Source organism: Trachurus japonicus, chromosome 16 (genome assembly GCF_045865225.1).
Source record: "Trachurus japonicus isolate A0001 chromosome 16, Traja_1.0".
NCBI classification, from domain to species: Eukaryota; Metazoa; Chordata; class Actinopteri; order Carangiformes; family Carangidae; genus Trachurus; species Trachurus japonicus.
In genome coordinates this window covers 35,474,208-35,495,661 of record NC_140922.1, presented here as the reverse complement: position 1 = coordinate 35,495,661, position 21,454 = coordinate 35,474,208, and the positions used below count along the sequence as shown (strand labels likewise).

Genomic DNA, 21,454 nt, shown 5'->3' with positions numbered 1-21,454 from the left:
CATAACTACCACAAAACAGGAGACATTAAACTGAAAACCTTCAGATTCCTTCTTTTAGACCTAAAATGTTAGGAACATACAGCCTGAGTTGAATTCGCCTGGAATTGTACTTTTTAAAAAAGTATAAGGCAACTTTTTGCATCATTTTATCCTGTAGATCAAACAAGAGTAGACTTTGTATGTGCAACATTCATTTTGCAAGTAGTCAACTTACTTTTGCAGGTGATGTCAACTTACTTTTGCAAATAAAGTCAACTCAATGGTATTAAGTTGCCTTCACTTGCAAAAGTAAGTTGATTAGTAGCAAGTTGATGTTAGCAGGGGCGTTGCTAGGAATTCTTGGCCCCCTGAAAGAATACTAAAGTGGGCCCCTGCCCCCTGACTTTTCCACTTTTTTTCTTAGACTACATACATATTATCGTTTTTTATTTAGCCTACTTTGTTTTGATGTTAATGCAGCATTACTATGAGTATTAGTCAGGGTCTTATGCAGAATAATTCAGTCATACAAAGATCAGACTACTGGGGTTTTTTGTGGGCCCCACTGGTCGCTGGGCCCCTAGAATTAACATCACCTTTCTCCCCTATACAACGGCCCTGGATGTTAGTAGCAAAATTAAGTTGACTGTACTTGCAAAATGAATGTGGTAGACTACTTTAGTTTGATCTATGTGATAAAATGATAGAAAAAGTTGCCTTACTTTTTCTCTGTAGATAAAACATGAGATATTTTTGTTATGGGGATCTACTTAAATTAAGCATCAAGCATCCGTTGACGCTTGAATCAGGTGAAGAAGCAGGTTCTTAGGTAAAATATGAATCATTTCATCCATGTTTATGGCTGGTCACACTCTGTTGTTTTATGAAGTGTCAGTTTGAGGATTATGAGCTGAATTCTTCTATTGTTCAGATCTGTCAGGACGGTTAACGAGAATCTGACTCAACACAAATCTACTTTCACTTTACAGAACAACAGACAACAACACATGTAGCTCAGTGGTTCAGCATCCACTGATCTCAGGCCAGCTGTGTGTGTGTGTCTGTGTGTGTGTGTCTGTGTGTCACTGAACTGTTAAATTGATTCTCCAGCTGAGGGAGACGGTTGATGTGACTCTGAGCTGCTTCCTGCTGGTTAACACATGACATACACACACACACACACACACACACACACACACACACACACACACACTCTGACTCACCCTAGTGGTCGGCAGAGGAACTGCAGCCTCTGAGTTCTGGTTCTGGATCAGTTTAACCCACTTCCTCCTCATGACTCTGCATATTCATCGTCCCACTTTCTCCCCCTCAGTCGAAACCACATGCAGGTGTTTAGTCTGACACCAGAGTGTGTGTGTGTGTGTGTGTGTGTGTGTGTGTGTGTGTGTGTGTGTGTGTGTGTGTGTGTGTGTGTGTGTGTGTGTGTGTGTGTGTGTTGCAGGTGCAGTGGCCGTGCATGAATCCTAAATACAAAGTGAAGAAGAAGAACTACAAGAACTCTGGGATTGTGATTCTCAACCAGTGTAAGGTGAGAGCATGAAGACTTCCTGTTTGTTTAAAGGGCGGCGGTGGGTTTGCAATGATCCGGGTTTTAACCGGCTCGGCTCCAATCGGTTTATAATAATTAAATAATAATTTACGTGACGTCCAGGAAGGTAATTTTTTTCAGGGCGGAGTGATGTGTGCTGTTACATTCTGTATCCATCAACGTATTGTCTTTTTTTTCCTTTTTTTTCTAGAATTTTAAAACTTTGTTTTGGTGAGATTTTTTTTTTTAGAAATATTACCACATTTTCCTGGATTTTTTTTTTTTTAATCTTTTCTTTTTTTGGATAATTTTTATCACTTTTTTTGTTGTTGAAATTTTAACATTTTTCTATCATTTTTATCTTTTTTTTTTTTTAATCTTTTTTTAATTTCTTTTTTTGAGAAATTTTGAACACTTTTTTTTTTCTTGTTTTTTTTTACTTTTTGGTTTTTTTTTAGTTTTTTTTTTAGAAATCTTACCACATTTTTCAAGATGTTTTTTTTATTTTTTTATTTACTTTTTTGGGGGGGAGAAATTGTACCACGTTTTTCCAGAAATTTCTCTATAATCTTTCCAAAAATCCCCGCCATTGGCCCTAATTTGAATGTACATTGACTAAAAACTTAACGTTCTTCAGTCTCAGAACAAATATTTGTGTATTTCTGGACAACTTGTGGTCCCGCCTTTTTGACCACACGTCAAAGCTTCAACATTCACCAGTAGGGGATTTAAAGGGACAGTTCAACATTCACCAGTAGTAGTAGTATTTACTGACCTGTTTAATGTCGTCTGCTTTTCTTCTCCTGTCTCCTGCTCCTCAGATCATTAAGATGCACTCGTTCCTGGATTACATCATGGGAGGCTGTCAGATCCAGTTCACAGTGAGCACACACACACACACACACACACACACACACGCGCACACGCACACACACACACACACACACACGCACACACACACGCACACACACACACACACACGCACACACACACACACAGGTCTCAGGTCATCCGTCCTGCTTCATATTCCATCTCTGGGTCCCATGTTCACAGCATCTCCGGCTTCCCCCCTGACAACGGTTACCATGGCGACACGCTCACGGCTCCGTGTCCCAGTTAGAGCTGGGATGTGACCAGTTAAACCAGTCGGATGCTGACACAGTTCACTGAGGATCAGAGTGATGAAGAGGAGGAGGAGGAGGCTCCTCTTCATCACTCTGATCCTCAGGGTTTTGTTCATGACAGAGACAGATAAATAGATAAAGTTTCATTCAAACTCACAGAATCAACTCTTAACCCTTGGATGATCCCTCAATGTGTACCACTTCCATGACCCCTGGACAAAATTTAGACATCAGTTACTCCCACAATATTAGTGATACATATCGGGCTGGGTCTGGACTAAACATGAAAACCACTTTTGACATGAGTTTCAACGTGTTTAACCCCTTCCTGGCCAGTTGTTTTTGCTGCAAAAACACAACATTTCTATGGGGCTCTATGGGCTTTATGGCTGGTGACAGTATTTTAGTGATAAAAAGAGAGATATCCAAAATCCCCTGGGTGAAAACTTCTGACTATAATATGTCAACAAAATAAAACAAGAATTTTGAAAGGGGCTTTATCCATTGTTCAGATTACGGTTCTGGAAATTAGCACATTTCATTAGATATTGCCTCATTTACATATTTAAACATAAAATTTGACAAAACTTGTAATATAAAGGGGGGGGTCGGGAAAGTGTGAGAGGTGGACAAACATGTCCAGGAGGGTATTGACACAGAGGAAACACACACACACACATTGAGCTGAGATAACAACAGTGTGTTTGCTGCTGTATTGTTTTCATCCCTCCTCCTCCTCCTCATGTTTACACCTGTCTTCCTCTTGTTGACACGTGTCAACTTGCAGCTTCCTGTGGGAGTGGCTCTTCCTGCTCAGTGTGTAAATGTTTCATCAGCAGCTGTTTGTCACCAAGACAGTGTTCTTCCTCCTCCCTATTCTTCTTTTTCTTCTACTCCTTTTTCTTCCTCTATCTCTTCTTCTTAAAGGGATAGTATCATTTTTTTTAAAGTGTAGTTGTATGATCTACAAATAGCCCCTAAGTACTTTAATTGCAGTAGAAGACTCTCTACACTCCTCCCGTTAGCAGTTTTTATTTGGACCTAACCAACTGCTGATCGGCGGGTGCTAACCCTGGGCGGAGGGATACATGAGTTGGTTAGGTCCAAATAAAAACTGTGTTTTTCCTGCACTTTGAAGGGCTGGAAAAAATTATATTATAGTGAACAATGGAACTGTGTTTTTTTTTTCAGGTAAAACCTCTTTTAGGCCGTGAAAATAGGCCGTTTCTTTGGGTCTGTTCACAACACTGTATGTTGTAAATCTCTGGGCAGGGCTATTATGGGCTGGCGTTGCTAACCGGAGGAGTGCAGAGAGTCTTCAACTGCAAATAAATTACTTTGTAGATCATACAACCCCACTTTAAAAAAATGCTACTATCCGTTTAATCTTCCTCTTCCTCTCTTTCCTCTTTTCCTCCACGCTTCATCCTCTTCTGTTATTAAATGTTAAATGAGTCATGTGGTCAGTAGCAGCCCATGGCCCCGCCTCCCTGGCCTCTGATTGGCTCTGGCCTCTGATTGGCTGTGGTCTCTGATTGGCTCTGGCCTCTGATTGGCTCTGGCCTCTGATTGGCTGTGGTCTCTGATTGGCTGTGGTCTCTGATTGGCTGTGGTCTCTGTCTGGAGGTTGCCATCGACTTCACGGCCTCGAACGGGGACCCTCGTAACAGCTGCTCGCTGCACTACATCCACCCGTACCAGCCCAACGAGTACCTGAAGGCTCTGGTGGCCGTGGGCGAGATCTGCCAGGACTACGACAGGTGGGTCCTCAGCAGCCTCCTTCTGGGTCAAGTTTTTTATTTTTATAAGTGTTTATTTCACACCAGTCCACAGTAACCAGACAAAACAACCTCACACATCAACGTACCAAAACACCAACAACACAAAAAACAACAATTGACCCAATGTGTTCCCTACCTCCTATCTTTCCTTCCTTTTTCCCTTCCTTCTGCATGTCCTCCCATCTTTCCCTTTGTCCTTCCTTTCGTCCTTCTTTCCCTTCGGCCTTCTTGCCTTCCTTCCTTTCTTTCGTCCTTTCTTCCTTGACCCAGAAGGACAACAGGAGGGTTAAAGCAGGAGACACTCATCGGTTCAGGGTTCAATCAGGAGTTCATAGCGAGTTAATATACATTTTTAACGTCTAGCTTTACTGTGCCTTCACACCAAAAGCTTCCAAAGTGTCAAAACGCCGGAAGTCCATTCATTTTCAATGAGAGCCCGGCGACACCGAGCGTCCAAAGCGTCAATAGGCGTCACCGCGTGTGACAGTTGAGGTTCCTGTCACTATGCCTCCAATTGATCATGTGCCCTGGCTACTTGGCCAAAGGGATGTCCCTTTGGGTGACTGGCAAGCGCGCATGACTCTTACCCGGGAGGTGTGGGTTCAATCCCCGCCCGGGCCCTCTTCACCTTGCCACACGCGCTTCCAAAGCGTCCAAAGCTTCCAAAGCGTCAACAGGCGTCACCGCGCTTCCAAAGCGTCCAAAGCGTCCAAAGCGTCCAAAGCTTCCAAACTGTGCGTTCACACCAAAAGCTTCCAAAGCGTCAAAAGCGCTCGAGGGTGGGCGTCAGACAAGACAGCTCCCACAACGGCAAATATTTTCAGCCGCTTTGGCTGCTCGTCAGGTGACTGACGTCAAAGTTCGATCGCGCTGGTCATTGGGGAGCCGAAATACAAAAAAAAAGAAAAAAAAAGGCAACCGACGGACATCTCTATTCTGACAGGCTGCCGCCGGTTGCCGCTTAACCGCGTCATAGCTAATTACCCTAAAGTTAAACCTGGCTCAACTTCTCGTCTGGTGACGCTTTGGAAGCGCGGCGACGCCTGTTGACGCTTTGGACACTCAGTGTCGCCAGGCTCTCATTGAAAATGAATTGACTTCCGGCGTTTTTGACGCTTTGGAAGCTTTTGGTGTGAATGCACAGAAAGCGTCCAAAGCGTCCAAAGCGTCACCAGACGAGAAGTTGAGCCAGGTTTAACTTTAGGGTAATTAGCTATGACGCGGTTCAGATGTCCGTCGGCTGCCTTTTTTTTGTATTTCGGCTCCCCGATGACCAGTGCGATCGAACTATGACGTCAGTCACGTGACGAGCGACCAAAGTGGCTGAAAATATTTGCAGTTTTGGAAGCTGTCTTGTCTGACGCCCACCCTCGAGCGTTTTTGACGCTATGGAAGCTTTTGGTGTGAACGCACAGTCAGACGTTTGATATTAAAAGTTTGGTTTTGTTCTCTGGAGATGAAACAACTCTGAGTTTGAAGATGTGAGAGACGCAGCTTTTATTCTGAAGGGCCAGGTGAGCAGCTTCACCTGACGAGCCTGAACCTGAACCTGAACCTGGACTTTGACCAGCTCTCCTCCCTCCTCAGCCAATCAGGAGTCATTTCTTTAGCTTTGTGTTGAAGGAGCTCAGTCTGAATGAGCTCATTACTTCCTGCTGCTGTCGACCAATCACCGACCTCCTGCTGTCGACCAATCACAGACCTCCTGCTGCCTCTTCTCAGACTCATCATCACTTTTTTAAAATTTCTTTCTCTCAGTGATAAAATGTTCCCGGCGTTCGGCTTCGGCGCTCAGATCCCTCCAGACTACAAGGTAACGGAGCCGCTCTGCTCCCAGCATGCTCTCTGTCTGGGGGGGAGGATGGATGGATGGATGGATGGATGGATGGATGGATGGATGGATGGATGGATGGGTGGATGGATGGATGATGGACGGACGGACGGACGGACGGACGGACGGATGGTAGATAGATAGATAGATGATGGATGGATGGAGGGATGATGGATGATTTATGGATGGATGGATGGATGGATGATAGAGGGATGACTGATGGATGGAGGAATGGATGGATGGATGGACGGATGGATGGATGATTTGTGGATGGATGGATGGAGGAATTAATGGATGGATGGATGGATGGATAGATAGATGGATGGATTTATGGATGATGGAGGGATGGATGATTTATGGATTAATGGATGATAGAGGGATGACAGATGGATGGATGGATGGAGGGATGGATGATTTATGGATGGATTGATGGATGATAGAGGGATGACAGATGGATGGATGATGGATGGATGAAGGGATGGATGGATGGATGATGGATGGAGGGATGGATGGATAGATAGACGATAGATGGATGATAGATGGATGGATGCTTCTGTATCATGTCAACAAACATTCAGAATGTCATAAAAAGTAAAAATAAAGGTGAAGAAGTTCATGAAGCTTGTGTTAAATATCTGACATCACAAAGTGACAGGAAGTCCTGACAGCTGGTAGAAGGTTTAGAGTAGAGCACTGTAAAAGAGAGTAAGGACGCCTCCATTAACTCCCGTGGTAAGGGTTTAAGGGTTTAAGGGTTTTGCGCCCATAGTGGCAGGATATGGGTATTGCAAAAGCGCCCAGAAAACCCATTCACTCCAATGTATGTGTGTTGCCCACTTGCTGGTAAATTGATGAAAACTGCCGTGTTTTTGTTTTTAGGTGTCTTGGTCATATCAAATTATACTTATAATTTGTTTATTACAAAATGTAGATTGAAACATTAATGTAGACAACAGTTTTTTTTTACTCACCGATGTGTTAATGTTTATCTGTAAAGGATCCTCAATGATGCTATTAACGTGGGTGATCTATAAATGTCCTTAAATTATTGAAAACACCACACTGCTCATTCACCAACAATGCAGAGATGTCAGTTCTTGGGCGCTTTTGCAAAACCCATATTCCTCCACCAGGAGGCGCTTCCATTGGACCAATGCTGTTGTTAATCTCTTTTACAGTGCTCTAGTTTAGAGTTCCTCACTGCAGACTGAACAGATTCAACAACTCGTTTGTTCCTGTTATAAGGTCAGATAAAACCAGAGCTCAGGTGATTTGCGTTTGCTCGTTCTGTATAGGTTTGTACTTTTCCTACTACAATTTTAGCACTTTTTGTTTTACCTTTATTAGGTGTTATCTACAAATTTTTTAATGCACCATGTTTCCTGCACAGTCCGGCACTTTGTATGATGTGGATGCGCATATCTATTGTATGTTTGTGTTTGTGTGTGATCGTATGTTCTGTGTTGCGGCTGCAGCTATAGGGGCGAATGGCCCAGAACAAATTCCTTCACTTTGTGGGACAATGAAGTTAATCTTGATCTTGACTCTTGAACGGCCTCTGTGAGTTCAGTCGTTTAATAAAGGCACAGGGGGAAGGAGGATGGGTAGGAGGTGAGGAGGGGGTGGGGGAGGAAGGGGAGGGAGGGGGGGTCAGCTGCTCAGATTAGATGTCAGGAAGAGGAAAGTGAAACAGAAGATGAAGAGGGATGAAGGTGAGCAGAGCTAGTACTAATCTCTTTGTTGAACCTCTTTTTGTAGTTTTCTTTTTTTTAATGTAGATCAAACAGAATTTCTCTGTCTCCCCCTTTCTCTCCCTCCCCCCTCCCCCTCTAGGTCTCCCACGACTTTGCAGTGAATTTTAACGAGGACAACCCAGAGTGTGCAGGTACGTCTGAGAGAAGAGAGACAAGTTTGATTCAAAGACCTGATCTGAGTCCACCTGGAGGACTCATGGAGGGTTTTTAAAAACAAACCACCTTTGTTTCTTTCATCAAAGTGCTGATTGATCTCTAGTTGATCAGAGCTGCTGCTCCGTTCGTTTCTGCTGCACAACGTTTAAGATCTGAACTGAAACTGAGAGAAATAAAAACAAGACCACAACATAGGACCAAGGACTCACAGAGACACAAACGAGCTACAAAACCAGTACAAAAAGCAACAGACCAGGCTAAAGGCTAATGCTAAGCTAAATATGATCAATGTGATCCCTCGCTTTATTGTGACTGGTCCCTCGCTTTATTGTGACTGGTCCCTCGCTTTATTGTGACTGGTCCCTCGCTTTATTGTGACCGGTCCTTCGCTTTATTGTGACCGGTCCTTCGCTTTATTGTGACCGGTCCCTCGCTTTATTGTCCCTCACTTTATTGTGACTGGTCCTTCGCTTTATTGTGACCGGTCCTTCGCTTTATTGTGACTGGTCCTTCGCTTTATTGTGACTGGTCCCTCACTTTATTGTGTCTCCAGATTGGTCCCTCGCTTTATTGTGACTGGTCCCTCACTTTAATGTGACCGGTTCCTCGCTTTGTTGTGACTGGTCCCTCGCTTTGTTGTGACTGGTCCCTCGCTTTATTGTCCCTCACTTTATTGTGACCGGTCCCTCGCTTTATTGTCCCTCACCTTATTGTGACTGGTCCCTCGTTTTATTGTGAGTGGTCCTTCGCTTTATTGTGACTGGTCCCTGACTTTATTGTGACTGGTCCTTCGCTTTATTGTGACCGGTCCCTCACTTTATTGTGACTGGTATTGTTATTAGTGCATTCTGTCAAATTTTTAAATATTATGGTTATCATGTCTTATTTCAATTAATCTTAATATTGTATCTGTTTAGCACTTTACCTGCCCAGGGACTACAGGCGGAAATTAGCAATTGCTGCTATAACCTGGCTCAAAGCATCTCTTCTTGTTTTACAAGATTAATGTTTCTTTGTGCATTGTCCCTGTTTTAAATAAATAAATTCAATCAATCAAAGTCCCTCCCTTTATTGTGTCTCCAGATTGGTCCCTCGCTTTATTGTGACCGGTCCCTCACTTTATTGTGACTGGTCCCTCACTTTATCGTGTCTCGTCCCTTGCTTTATTGTGACCAGTCCCTCACTTTGTTGTGACCGGTCCCTCGCTTTATCGTGTCCCCAGACCGGTTCTACACTTTATTGTGACTGGTCCCTCACTTTGTTGTGACCGGTCCCTCGCTTTATCATGACCGGTCCCTCACTTTGTTGTGACCGGTCCCTCGCTTTATTGTGACCAGTCCCTCACTTTATTGTGCCTGGTCCCTCACTTTATTGTGACCGGTCCCTCGTTATATTGTCCCTTACTTTATTGTGACCGGTCCCTCGCTGTATTATGTCCCCTAGAAACGCTGCTGTTGTGTTGGGAGATGAAGTTGTTTTCTGAGTCTCAGCTCCTCTGTGTCTTGTGTGTGTTTTGTGAAGCTGCAGCGCGTTGCGTTGAGCCCTCGGGGCCACCGTACATCACAGAATGCCTCAGATCTTTATCTCATGCTTTGATATTTTTATTCTCATGAATAAAAATGAAGCAAAACAAACTTCAGTTTCACTCCGGCTCTTCTGATTGGACGAGCAACAGTTAGACAGTTCGAGCCTCAGGGTCGATCGATTCTGATCAATAACCGATCAGGTCACAGAGGGAGAGAGGAACTGAACTTTAATCTTTTCACATTAAAGGGATAGTTCACCCAAGATTGAAATTTGACTCATTATCTCCTCCCCCTCATGTGGACTAAGGGCTGGGAGAAGTTTCAGAGTCCTCCGTGGCTTCTCTGAGTTACAGGGGGTCTCGGCGTAGCAGTGCATGTCCATATGACGGTTGCAAATGGATACCAACTGTCTTCGTAACAAAAAGACACACCAAAAAACATCCAAATACCTCCATGCTGCTCGTATGTAATGTCCGTCTCGTAAAAAAAATAAATAAGTCAATTTTTCAAGCTTGTTTTGTAGCGGAAGCTTCTCAAAGCTCCTCTTCCCGGTTCGTCAAATTCTGACGAACTGGGAAGAGGAGCTTCCACTACAAACAAGCTTGAAATATAGACTCATTTAATTTTTCTTGGGACAATTTCTCATGTTGGGGCTTCAATACAAGACGGACATTACATACGAGCAGCATGGAGGTATTTGGATGTTTTTTGGTGTGTCTTTTTGTTACGAAGACAGTTGATATCCATTTGCAACCGTTATATGGACATGCACTGCTACGCCGAGACCCCCTGTAACTCAGAGAAGCCACGGAGGACTCTGAAACTTCTCCCAACCCTTAGTCCACATGAGGGGGAGTAGATAATGAGTGAGATTTCAATTTTGGGTGAACTATCCCTTTAAGAGTTTTGGCGACAGAGGGAGCTGATCGCTGCCTCTGTATTGATCGACTCTGAGCTCTGATCAGCTGATGGCTCCTCAGTACAGACAGAGAGAGTAAGAGAGCGGCTCTGTTTAGCTGAAGGTCTCTCGTCCTCTCGCTGCTAAAAGTCCTTCAGAGACTCGGGGACACTTCAGCACGACACCTTTAATTAAGACTGTGTGTGTGTGTGTCACTGCTGCCTCAGGGCATCCACACACACACACACACACACACACACACAGATTTAACTTGTCTCTATGTATCAGGACTAGGGATGTCACGATTACTTGTTTTCACAGTTAAAGGGACAACGAGGAGTTTCTATTTGGTTATAAAAAAGTCTCATATTAATGTGGATGAATCTACGTTACCACTTGTTAATGGTCCATTTTAGATAAATCTATGGTTTTGTCTCTATGGTTATTTTGTTATTATTAGTGGTGGTGGAAATGCTGGGCGAGCCGACCAGCGTTTCTTTACTTTCGGTTTCGTGGCGAGTCATGAGAATAACGCCGCCGAATCTCCGTTTATGGTGGGAACTACGACGGTATGTGATCGTCTTCCAACCTCTGACTTTAATTCTTGATGAATGAAAACATGAGTCTGTCTTGCGCCGGTCAAAGAATTTCACGGTGCGGAGGCTCATAAATGTAGTGTGGAAACACTTCGCTTTAACAAAACTCCTCGTTGTCCCTTTAAAGAAACTGAATATGTTGCCATGGAGACCTCCACTGAGGGACGGTTGACAGGGTTCAAGACTCTCGGTTCTTGGCGTCTCACTTTGTTCGTCTCCCAGATGGAGCTCAGACTGGAGACCATCTGTCCTGCGATGCGTTCACTGACCCAGTGTGTGTGTGTGTGTGTGTGTGTCAGGTATCCAGGGGGTGGTGGAGGCCTACCAGGCCTGCCTCCCCAAGCTGCAGCTCTACGGCCCCACCAACATCGCCCCCATCATCCAGAAGGTGGCCAGCTCCGCCTCGCAGGAGGTCCACACCAAAGAGGCCATGGTGAGAGCAGATGGAGTCAGTCAGGCTGGCTGGCTGGCTGCATGGGGGGAATCAAACCTGCAGCGCCACAACGGGGCTGTACAGATAGATAGATACGCTTTATGTCGGTGTCACTCCACAACACACAATAAAAATCCAGAGACAATATAAAAATACAATATTCATTACAGAATTACCCGTTCCCCCTTGACAACATTAAAAGTGTTGGGGACCACTCAAAAAGAGAGTTGTGAGACACCAACTAATAAAATCAAGAATAAAAACGTACATTATAGTACCATACAAACAAAAAAACTAAACAATTGTTTTATGAACTGGAACTCATGAGAGACAGTCTTCTATTGAGGATGAGGTGGCAGGCTTTGGCACATTGGTTAATGCAGTGTTTGCCAGCTAAAATTACACACAATTTATTCATATCATCAAGATCATTAAAACTAAAATAGAACTTAGAAAGTGTACTAAATACATAGCCCTCGTGAAAGTCGGTGCAGCTGACGATCAGGGCACCAGAGAGAGAAAAAAGAAAGAACCAACAGTTTTTACCCAGCATGCACCAGTAAGGTCAGACAGACAGACGCTAACGAGGCTAAAAGTGGAGACGGAAATCAGTTTGACATCAAGATTCAAAGTTGGCTAAATGAGACGCGATGTTATCAAATGTTGGCAATCACGTTCGCAAATTAGTCGATTTTAGCCAACATTTTAGCACTCAGCAGATGTTAGCAGATGATTGTGAATATCTCTAATGTCTGATAAACATCTGTGTTGCCATCTTTGTTTACATCATCACTCGGGGGTGACTCAACACCGTCACACAAAAACCATTGAGCTATTTAACGTTCCGATGTTCACCACAACATTTGATATCGGCTAAAAATACAATACGTTAGCAAATACAATATGTTAGCATCTTCCAGACTTGAATAACGTGAAATGTATCTCGGGTGTGCGTTGACTATCCACAGTTCTACTGCTTTCCTGTTTTGTTTGTTAGGATCCCCATTAGCTGCGCTCTAGAACGCCGCTAGTCTTCCTGGGGTCCCCTATGTTACGTTCCATTAGCAAGGGTGTCACATCAACGTTAATGTAGCGTTACTGTTACTGTTAGCCAACTTAATTCTAATCATTTTAACTCAAATGTTGTTTACCCACCCTGAGTGATGACGCAAGGAAAGATGGTGACGCTGTGAATATGGTCAATTAACTGTGCGTTCACACCAAAAGCTTCCAAAGCGCCAAAACGCTGGAAGTCCATTCATTTTCAAGGAGAGCCCGGCGACACTGAGCGACCAAAGCGTCAACTGGCGTCGCCGCGCTTCCAAAGCGTCCAAAGCTTCCAAAAGCTTTACCAGACGAGAAGTTGAGCCTTGGTTAACTTTAGGGTAGGCAAGGCAAAGCGAGGCAAGGCAAGGCACTTTTATTAGCCTGTTTTTACAAACAGTTTGTCTCAAAGGGCTTTACATGGCATCATAACAACATTCTCTGTCCTTAGACCCTCACATCCACTGAGGAAAAACTCCATAGAAAACCCTTTTAACAGGATAATTAGCTATGACGCGGTTCGGCGGCAACCGGCGGCAACCTGAATAGAGATGTCCTTTGGCTCCCTTTTTTTTTTTTTTTGTCCTTCGGCTCCCCAATGACCAGCGCAATCGAACTTTGACGTCAGTCACGTGACGAGCGACCAAAGCGGCTGAAAATATTTGCCGTTTTGGGAGCTGTCTTGTCTGAAACGCACCCTCGAGCCTTTTTGACGCTTTGGAAGCTTTTGGTGTAAGATGTTAGCAACATTCATAGAGTAATGCTGCGTTCAATTGTACTCGAAATTTTCAATATGCGTTTCATTGTGCCAGCTCGAAAACATGCCCGCCCACAGTAAGGTGATGTTTATTTGACTGCTTTCCGAGCATCAAAACTACTGGGGAAGTCTATCAACTACTTGAGGGCCAGGAAGAAAAACGTCAAGTATGACACAAAGTAAATACCATTACAAAAATTGACATCAAGATTCAACATTGGCGAAATGAGATGCTAGCAGCTGTTAGCAGATGTTTATCAGACATTAGTAGACGCTCAGTAGATGTTATCAAATGTTAGCACACATTAGCAGACATTCACAGTTCTGAGTTCTGAGATGTTCAGCAGATTAGCCAACATTTTTCTTGTCCTGCCATTAGCGGACATTAGCAGATGGTAGCTAGATGTTTATCAGACATTAGCTGATATTAGCAGATGTTAGCAGGCATTGGTAGAGTTTAATGGGTCTGCATAAAATGAGCGAAAAATGAAAACTGCAAACACAGAGTTGTTTTAGTGATAAAGGTATCATGTTTATGTCCATATAACTAGCCAGAGCTGCTGAAGGTTGATATCGTGAAGAGGAATACGGAAAAAGCTGTCATGGGACCGTAATATATTCCTGTGCATGCATCCTGGAAAACAACACACGGACCGTCTTCTAAATATTTAGAAAAGTTGAACGACCCTGTGTGGAGGAATACTGAGTGAGTTGGTTAGTTCCAGATAAACAAACTTCGTTCCAACCAGCTGATGCATTGTATTTTTTTCTTTCTACACTGCAAAAATTCAAAATCTTACCAAGAATATTTGTCTTATTTCTAGTTGAAATGTCATTTCTAGTCAAAATAAATCTAATTTTACTTAAAATAAGACTCATCACATTTAATAAGTAGCTTGTTTTTAGACACTTTTTACTTTTTTCAAGCAAATTTTCCACTTAAAATAAGTAGAAAAATCTGACAGTGGAGCAAGTTTTTCATTCTTATTACAAGCACAAAAAACTTGCATTGACTGGCAGATTTTTCTACTTATTTTAAGTGGAAAATTTGCTTGAAAAAAGTGAAAATGATCTAAAAACAAGTTAATTTTTAGGTGAAGAGTCTTATTTTAAGTGGAAAGAGATTAGTTTTGACTAGAAATGAGACATTTTGACAAGAAATAAGACAAATATTCTTGGAAAGATTTTGAGTTTTTGCAGTGTATCGTACTCTTGAACTGGTGTATTATTTTGAGACGGGACTTCTTGTAGGCAGTGAAAATACGCCATTTCTTACCTCATACAACTCCCTTTATTAGGTCTTGAGCAGAGGTTGGGACAGGTGTGTTGAGAGAGAGAGAGAGAGAGAGAGAGAGAGAGAGAGGGGAAACTTTATTGATCCCAATGGGCAATTCAGTTTGCAGTTGCACCTAGCCATGGTGAATAAATACATAAATCAACAAAGGACAATACAATACCACAACCAGCATGACGTGAAAAGAGTCTCAGCAACACATTCAAATTGATATTCAACATTTAAAAGCCAGGGGAAATAAGCCAAAGATATGGTGTGCCCCTACACGCACACACACATATACTTAAGCAAGTAAAAATAAAAAGGAGAAAAGAACCAAACTAACCTCAGGACAATCTTATTCAGAAGCCTGATGGATGGGATAAAAGAGTCAGAGTAGCGATTAGTTTTAGTCCTGGCTGCACAATAGCGCTGCCCTGAGGGCATCAGCATGAATTCACTCCTCAGGGCGTGGCCAGGCTGACTCATTATGCATTTGGCTTTTTGCACTAGCTGCCTCTTCCATAGTGAGCTCAGGTCATCGAGTTGCACTCCGATGACCTTGGAGCAGACCTTTATAATGCTGGGAAGACTGTTTTTGTCTTTCACTGATAGCCCATTAAACCAGCACACAAATGAAAAGGTTAAAAGACTTTCTGACTTTCTATGAAACAATGATAAAAGTTACTTAAAATAACTTTACACAGAAAGAGTTCACTTTGTTGTCCTCTCTTGACAATAAACTCTGTGTTTGCATGAAATTTTAGTTGATTATCAAACACTGTACCAAGGTATTTATAAAGTATCCACAATTTGGACTTCCTCCCCATGAATTATGCTAGCCTTAGGGTCTAAGCTGTTTTTTCTGAAGTCTATTATTAATTCCTTGGTTTTGATTACATTTAGGTTGTAGTGTATTATACTCCTTAACTTTTTTACTTTAATATCTTAAAGTATTGTATGTTCTTCTTTGTATGTATGTAGTGTATTGTATTTTTTGGACAGATGCTCTACTTCATGGGTTCCATAATTTGCTTAGAAGTCATCCGACCTAATGGGATGTGCATGGTTCAATATGACTGAATGATCCTGTTGTCTCCTCTAATGGGTAAGACACATGGGATACAGGATATGAGTTTTTTGCTAGCCTAAAAGTTAAAATGTCAAGTCAAAGGTCATTGGCCATCTGGACGGGAGGTTTCTCTCTGTCTGGAGAAGGTGGAGTGTTGGAGATGAGCCAACATATAAAAAGGAAGGTTTTAGAGTTGAGAGAGGGAGATCTCATTTTGGACCAGAGATGCTCCAGGATTCGGCATTTTTGTACACTGATCTTCTTCTTGTTAATAAACTTCTTTTTTGAATACAAGCGAAGACGTGTCAGCGGTGATCCCTTCTTTTCATCAACACATCAATATACTAGAGGTGTGCATTGGCACTGCCCTCACGATTCGATTCGATTACGATTCAGCAGGTAACGATTCGATTCGATTCGATTCTACGATGCATTGCGATGCATTGCAATGCATCAAAATTCTACTGCACAATGGCAAATTTTTCATCAGTCATGAGATATTGAACAACAGATTTTATCGGCTGCTATGTATTATCACTCTCCTGTATCTTTGACATAAATGTCATGAAATAAAATAAAATTGAATGGTACAGGGTATTGGATATGGGATTTTCAAACCTGAAAAAGAAAACATAAATCACTTCTAGGGCTACCCCCAAAAATTAGCCGACCAAAATTTCATTGGTCTTTCCTTTGGAGCCCTGTCTTGTCAATATTAACTCAAAATCAATATGACTGAACTATATGAATGACTATGGGGCTTTTATTTTGAAGGGCCAGATACATGAAGTCGTGACACTTTCTGTTGTTGTTGTTTTTACACGGCACGGCAGGTCTCTCTCTCTCTGCATCAGAGACCCCCCAGCCTGAGCTCAGTCCCTCCCCCTCCTCTACTGTGTTTATTGGTGATAAACGGGCATACTGCCTGTAACGGTAAAACTACTACCTGTAGTAGCCTAACGGTAAAACCCGACCGGCTTGTTGAATCTCGGACCCAACACGGCCGGACTCATGAGCGTTAATTAATTAATTCTCAACCCGACTGCGGGTGAAAAATAAAAAAAGGAAAAAGAAAGCCAGCGGCAACACTGTTACTGCTGGTGCTGCCGCTTAGCATGTAGCTACAGGCTGTAGCTTAGCATGTAGCTACAGGCTGCGCATGTCGTTGCTCCGGAAACGCCCCCGGAGGTAATTGAAACTTCACAACTTTATTTGAGGCCAGAAAATAAACAGTGACATAATCGATTATGGCACGTTGCCGCATCGATGCTGAATCGTCCATGTCCCGCATTGCAATGCATCGCCGAATCGATTATTGTTGACACCCCTACAATATACCACAAGGTCCAAGTGATTATCCTCGCACCATTCAGTAAAAGATGTGAGAGCACTGCCGTGGTCAGACTGTGGACCTTGGAGTAAAGACAGCAAAGCAGTGTCGTCTGAAAATTCATCCCTGTCTCTGTCTCTGTCTCTGCAGCAATACTTCATCCTGCTGATCCTGACGGACGGCGTCATCACGGACATGGCGGACACGCGGGAAGCCATCGTCCAGGCCTCGCACCTCCCCATGTCCGTCATCATCGTCGGCGTGGGCAACGCCGACTTCAGCGACATGCAGATGCTGGACGGAGACGACGGCATCCTGCGCTCGCCCAAAGGAGAGCCCGTCCTGAGGGACATCGTCCAGTTCGTCCCCTTCCGCAACTTCAAACACGTGAGCCGCGCTCTTGTTGCCATAGTAACAGTCAGACGACACGTTTGTAGATTTTCCTGGTACGAGTATTGTCAGAGAAATAAACTAAACTTACTTATAATTACATTACTAATACGCAAAATATTGTAAGTAATTATAAATATAGGACCAATTATTAATGCCCCAGAGGAAGTATTTGAAATATTCAAGTCATTAATTGTTTAACCCTCCAGTCGTCCTTCTGGGTCAAATTGCCCCAATCTGTTCCCTTCCTTCCTTCCTTCCTTCCTTCCTTCCTTCCTTCCTTGCTTCCTTCCTTCCTTCCTTCCTTCCTTCCTTCCTTCCTTCCTTCCTTCCTTCCTTCCTTCCTTCCTTCCTTCCTTCCTTCCTTCCTCTTTTGATCCAATTGACCTGATCAGTCCCCTTCCTCCATCTTTCTTTCCTTCCCTTTTCCCTTCCTTCTTTCCCTTCTTCTTCCTTCCTTGAACAAATCTGTTCCCTTCCTTCCTTCCTTCCTTCCTTCCTTCCTTCCTTCCTTCCTTCCTTCCTTCCTTCCTTCCTTCCTTCCTTTTTGACCCAATTGACCCAACCTGTTCCCTCCCTTCTTTCTATCTTTCCCTCCTTTTCCCCTTTCCTCTTTCCTCCCATCTTTCCCTTTATCCTTTCTTCCATCTTTCTTTCCTTCCTTCCTTCCCTTCGTCCTTACTTCTTCCTTCCTTTTTGACCCAATTGACCCAATCTGTTCCCTCCCTCCTTCTATCTTTCCTTCGTTTTTCCCTTCCTTCCTTCCTTCTTTCCCTTCATCCTTCCTTCCTTCCTTCCTTTCTTGACCTAGGAGGACAACAGGAGGGTTAAGTAACATTTAAATTGCTACTAATTTAATGTTACGTTACATAAATCGACTAGTTTCTTGAACGCACACACTAAAAAAATGTTGGGTTATCTCTGTAACCCAATTTCTGAGTTATTGGTGTTGGGTTAAGTTTTTGGGTTATTTTTCCAGAGTGTAACCCATTTTCAGGGTTATAGGCTATGAATTGAACCCAATTCCTGGGTTGTTAAAGTAATTGGATTTTTCTTTTTTTTTTTTTTTACAAGAGTTTACTTTTACTAGGTTTATATTAAAACATAAGATAATCAATCAAGAAAGTTTTCTTTCTCTTTTGAAGAGGTACTAATGATAAGTAATTGTACTTGGAGGACCACTTAACCACTTTTCAACCTAGGTCTGCAGGGAGCGCTCCAAACTTGTTAACCAGTGACACCACTGCCATTCATTTCTGTGACAGTGGTGTCACTTGGTAGAAAAGTTTGGAGCACTCTCTGTAGTTTTTAAGACTCAAACTGTTAGGTAAAAAAAAAAAAAAAACCTAAAATTGGGTTGTTTTTCCCAATTGCTGGTTTGAAGAAGGACAAACCCCTTTTTTGGGTTATTTTAACCCAATGGGTTAAGAGAAAAAGAAAAAAAAAGAATAACCCAACCCGTTGGATTAAAGCAGAAGTAAGCGATCCGGTCGTTTTGGCTAATGCTGCGTTCCAGGCAGGCTTTTGAAACCGTAAATTACAGCTTCAAGTCACAACTTACGATTTTGTAGCGTTCCAGGCAACCCACTCGTGTTTCTCCGACCTGTTTTACCGGTGAAAGTCACTATAACGGCCACTCGTAACTTCTGACCCGTGAACTCGTACCAGATCGAACTGGTACAACTTCACAGGTCGGAAAAACACGAGTTACGGGCTGCCTTGAACGCACCATAACAGTCCTCGTCCCTACGTCACCACATTCACGCTGTTCATTCACATTATTTTTTAACCCAACTGTTTTTAGTGTGCAGATCTGCCGATATGATTCCGACATAATCTGTTCTGGAAAGTGACGGTATTTAGGAACTTTTAAGATTAATAAATTGTGGCGATTAATTGTAAAGAACAAAGTAATGGTGACATCTCTAGTCAGTCAGTCAGTTTGTTTTGTAGCTACCAACCGTTTGATGTAGTTAAAGATCAGACGTCTCGGTTGTAAAACGATGGAGCGAAACATTTCATCAGCTTTTGATCACAACTTTGATGTTTGTGTGTGTGTGTGCGAGTGTGTGTGTGTGTGTGTTTGTGTGTGTGTGTGTGTGTGTGTGTGTGTGTGTGTGTGTGTGTGTTGTAAATCAGTGTGATATTAATATCAACACGTTTGTTTATCTGACGCCCAAACAAACACTGGGAGCAAAGCAAAGTGAAAAGAAAACAAAGCAAAGTAACTCTGCAGCAGCAGATGGTGCGTTCAAGTGCAAACAGTGAGTGTAAATATAAAGTCTAAAGTGACCCTGTGTAACTGTGAGTGACTGTGAGGAAGAGGAGGAGAGGAAGAGAGGAGGAGAGGAAGAGAGGAGGACGAGAGGAAGAGAGGAGGAGGAGGGGGGGGGGAGGAGGAGGAAGAGGAGAGGAAGAGAGGAGGATGAGAGGAGGAGGCAAGGCAAGGCAAGGCAATTTTATTTGTATAGCCCGTTTTTACAAACAGTTTTGTCTCAAAGGGCTTTACATGGCATCGTAACAACATCCTCTGTCCTTAGACCCTCACATCGACTGAGGAAAAACTCCATGAGGAGGAGGAGGGCATTAGCTGACTGAGGAAACTCTCAGCTGTTGAATCTCAGATGAGTTTTCATTGGTGGACACGTGTTCATCTGTTTCACTGTTCAGAGGCTCCTCCCCTCCTGTCCTCTGATTGGCTGGTTCAGAGACACGATGATGATGATGATGATGATGATGATGATATTGTTATTATCTGATAAGAAGAGATGTGCACATACTGATGCCAGTCTTCCTCTTCCTCCTCTTCTCTCCTCCTCTTTCTTTCTCTCTCTCCTTTTTCTTCTCCTCCTCTCCCTCTCCTCCTCCTCTCTCCTCTTCCTTTCCTCCTTCTCTCTCTCCCCTCCTCTCCCTCCCCCCTCTCTCCTCTTCATCCTCCCTCCCTCTCTCCTCCTCTCCTCCTTTCTCTCCTCCTCCTCCTCCTCTTCTCTCCTCCTCCTCATCTCTCTTTTGTCCTACTCTTTCTCTTCCTCCCCCTCCCTCCTCTTCCTCCCCCTCACTTCCCCACTCCCTCTTTCCTTCCTTCCTCCACCTCTCTCCTCTCTCTCTCCTCCTCCTCCTCCCCCTCTCTCCTCTTCCGTTCTCTCTCCTCCTCTTCCTCCTCTCTCTCTCCTCCTCTTTCCCCCTCACCCCCCCCTCACCCCTCCCCCCTCCTCTCCCCCCCCCCCCTCTAGGCGTCTCCTGCTGCCCTGGCTAAGAGCGTCCTAGCTGAAGTGCCCAACCAGGTGGTGGACTACTACAACAGTCGGGGCATTAAGCCCAAAGTGCCCAGCGGTTTCCAGTCTTCCAGGCCGTTCGGCCCCTGAGGGGAGGTTGTTGCCACGGCTACAGCCCTGCCCCCCCCCCCCCCCCCCTGCCCCTCCCCCTCCCTCCAACAGCACAACCTCTCTTGGACTGAAACATGTTTACTGTTATTTGTTCTTCGTTAACGTGGAGGTTAAAGGTGCTACACAGCAGGCGGGGGCGGAGCCTTGATCAGACCAGAGTATTATTATTATTATTATTATTATGATCAGTGTTTCCCCTACAGGCCTGGCTGGTCGCCATGCCAACCAGAGTCCCTGTCAGGCCAAAAGAAAAAAAAATAATAGAAGAGAAAAAACACATTTCAGGATCGCTGACTTGTATCATCAGAACAGACATGGCGGCGTGATATGAGGCAAAGCAATTTTATTTTCTATGGCCCATTTTTACAAACAGTTTGTCTCAAGGGGCTTTACATGGCAGCATCATAACAACATCCCCTGACCTTAGACCCTCACATCTACTGAGGAAAATCTCCAGGGAAAACCCTTCTAACAGGGAAAAATTGGAGAAACCTCAGGGTGAGGTAATATAAAAGTAATATTCTCAGCTGTCATTCACACTGTGACATGTCTGTTTATACAACTCAGCCGTGTAA

The 21,454-nt window shown here is 43.6% G+C and overlaps 1 protein-coding gene across 1 annotated transcript in view; it reads left to right on the top strand.

The window, feature by feature from the left end:
- cpne4a (copine IVa) overlaps window positions 1–20,919 on the top strand; it is a 37,520-nt gene extending 16,601 nt beyond the window's left edge. The window contains exons 8-15 of the mRNA XM_085803182.1: window positions 1,442–1,528; window positions 2,350–2,409; window positions 4,279–4,412; window positions 6,192–6,246; window positions 8,098–8,149; window positions 11,494–11,627; window positions 17,254–17,490; window positions 20,727–20,919. Of these exons, the coding sequence (XP_085659308.1) occupies window positions 1,442–1,528; window positions 2,350–2,409; window positions 4,279–4,412; window positions 6,192–6,246; window positions 8,098–8,149; window positions 11,494–11,627; window positions 17,254–17,490; window positions 20,727–20,858 (891 nt within the window). The 3' untranslated portion in view covers window positions 20,859–20,919. The remainder of the gene's footprint in view (window positions 1–1,441; window positions 1,529–2,349; window positions 2,410–4,278; window positions 4,413–6,191; window positions 6,247–8,097; window positions 8,150–11,493; window positions 11,628–17,253; window positions 17,491–20,726) is intronic.
- The last annotated feature ends 535 nt before the right edge of the window (window positions 20,920–21,454 follow it).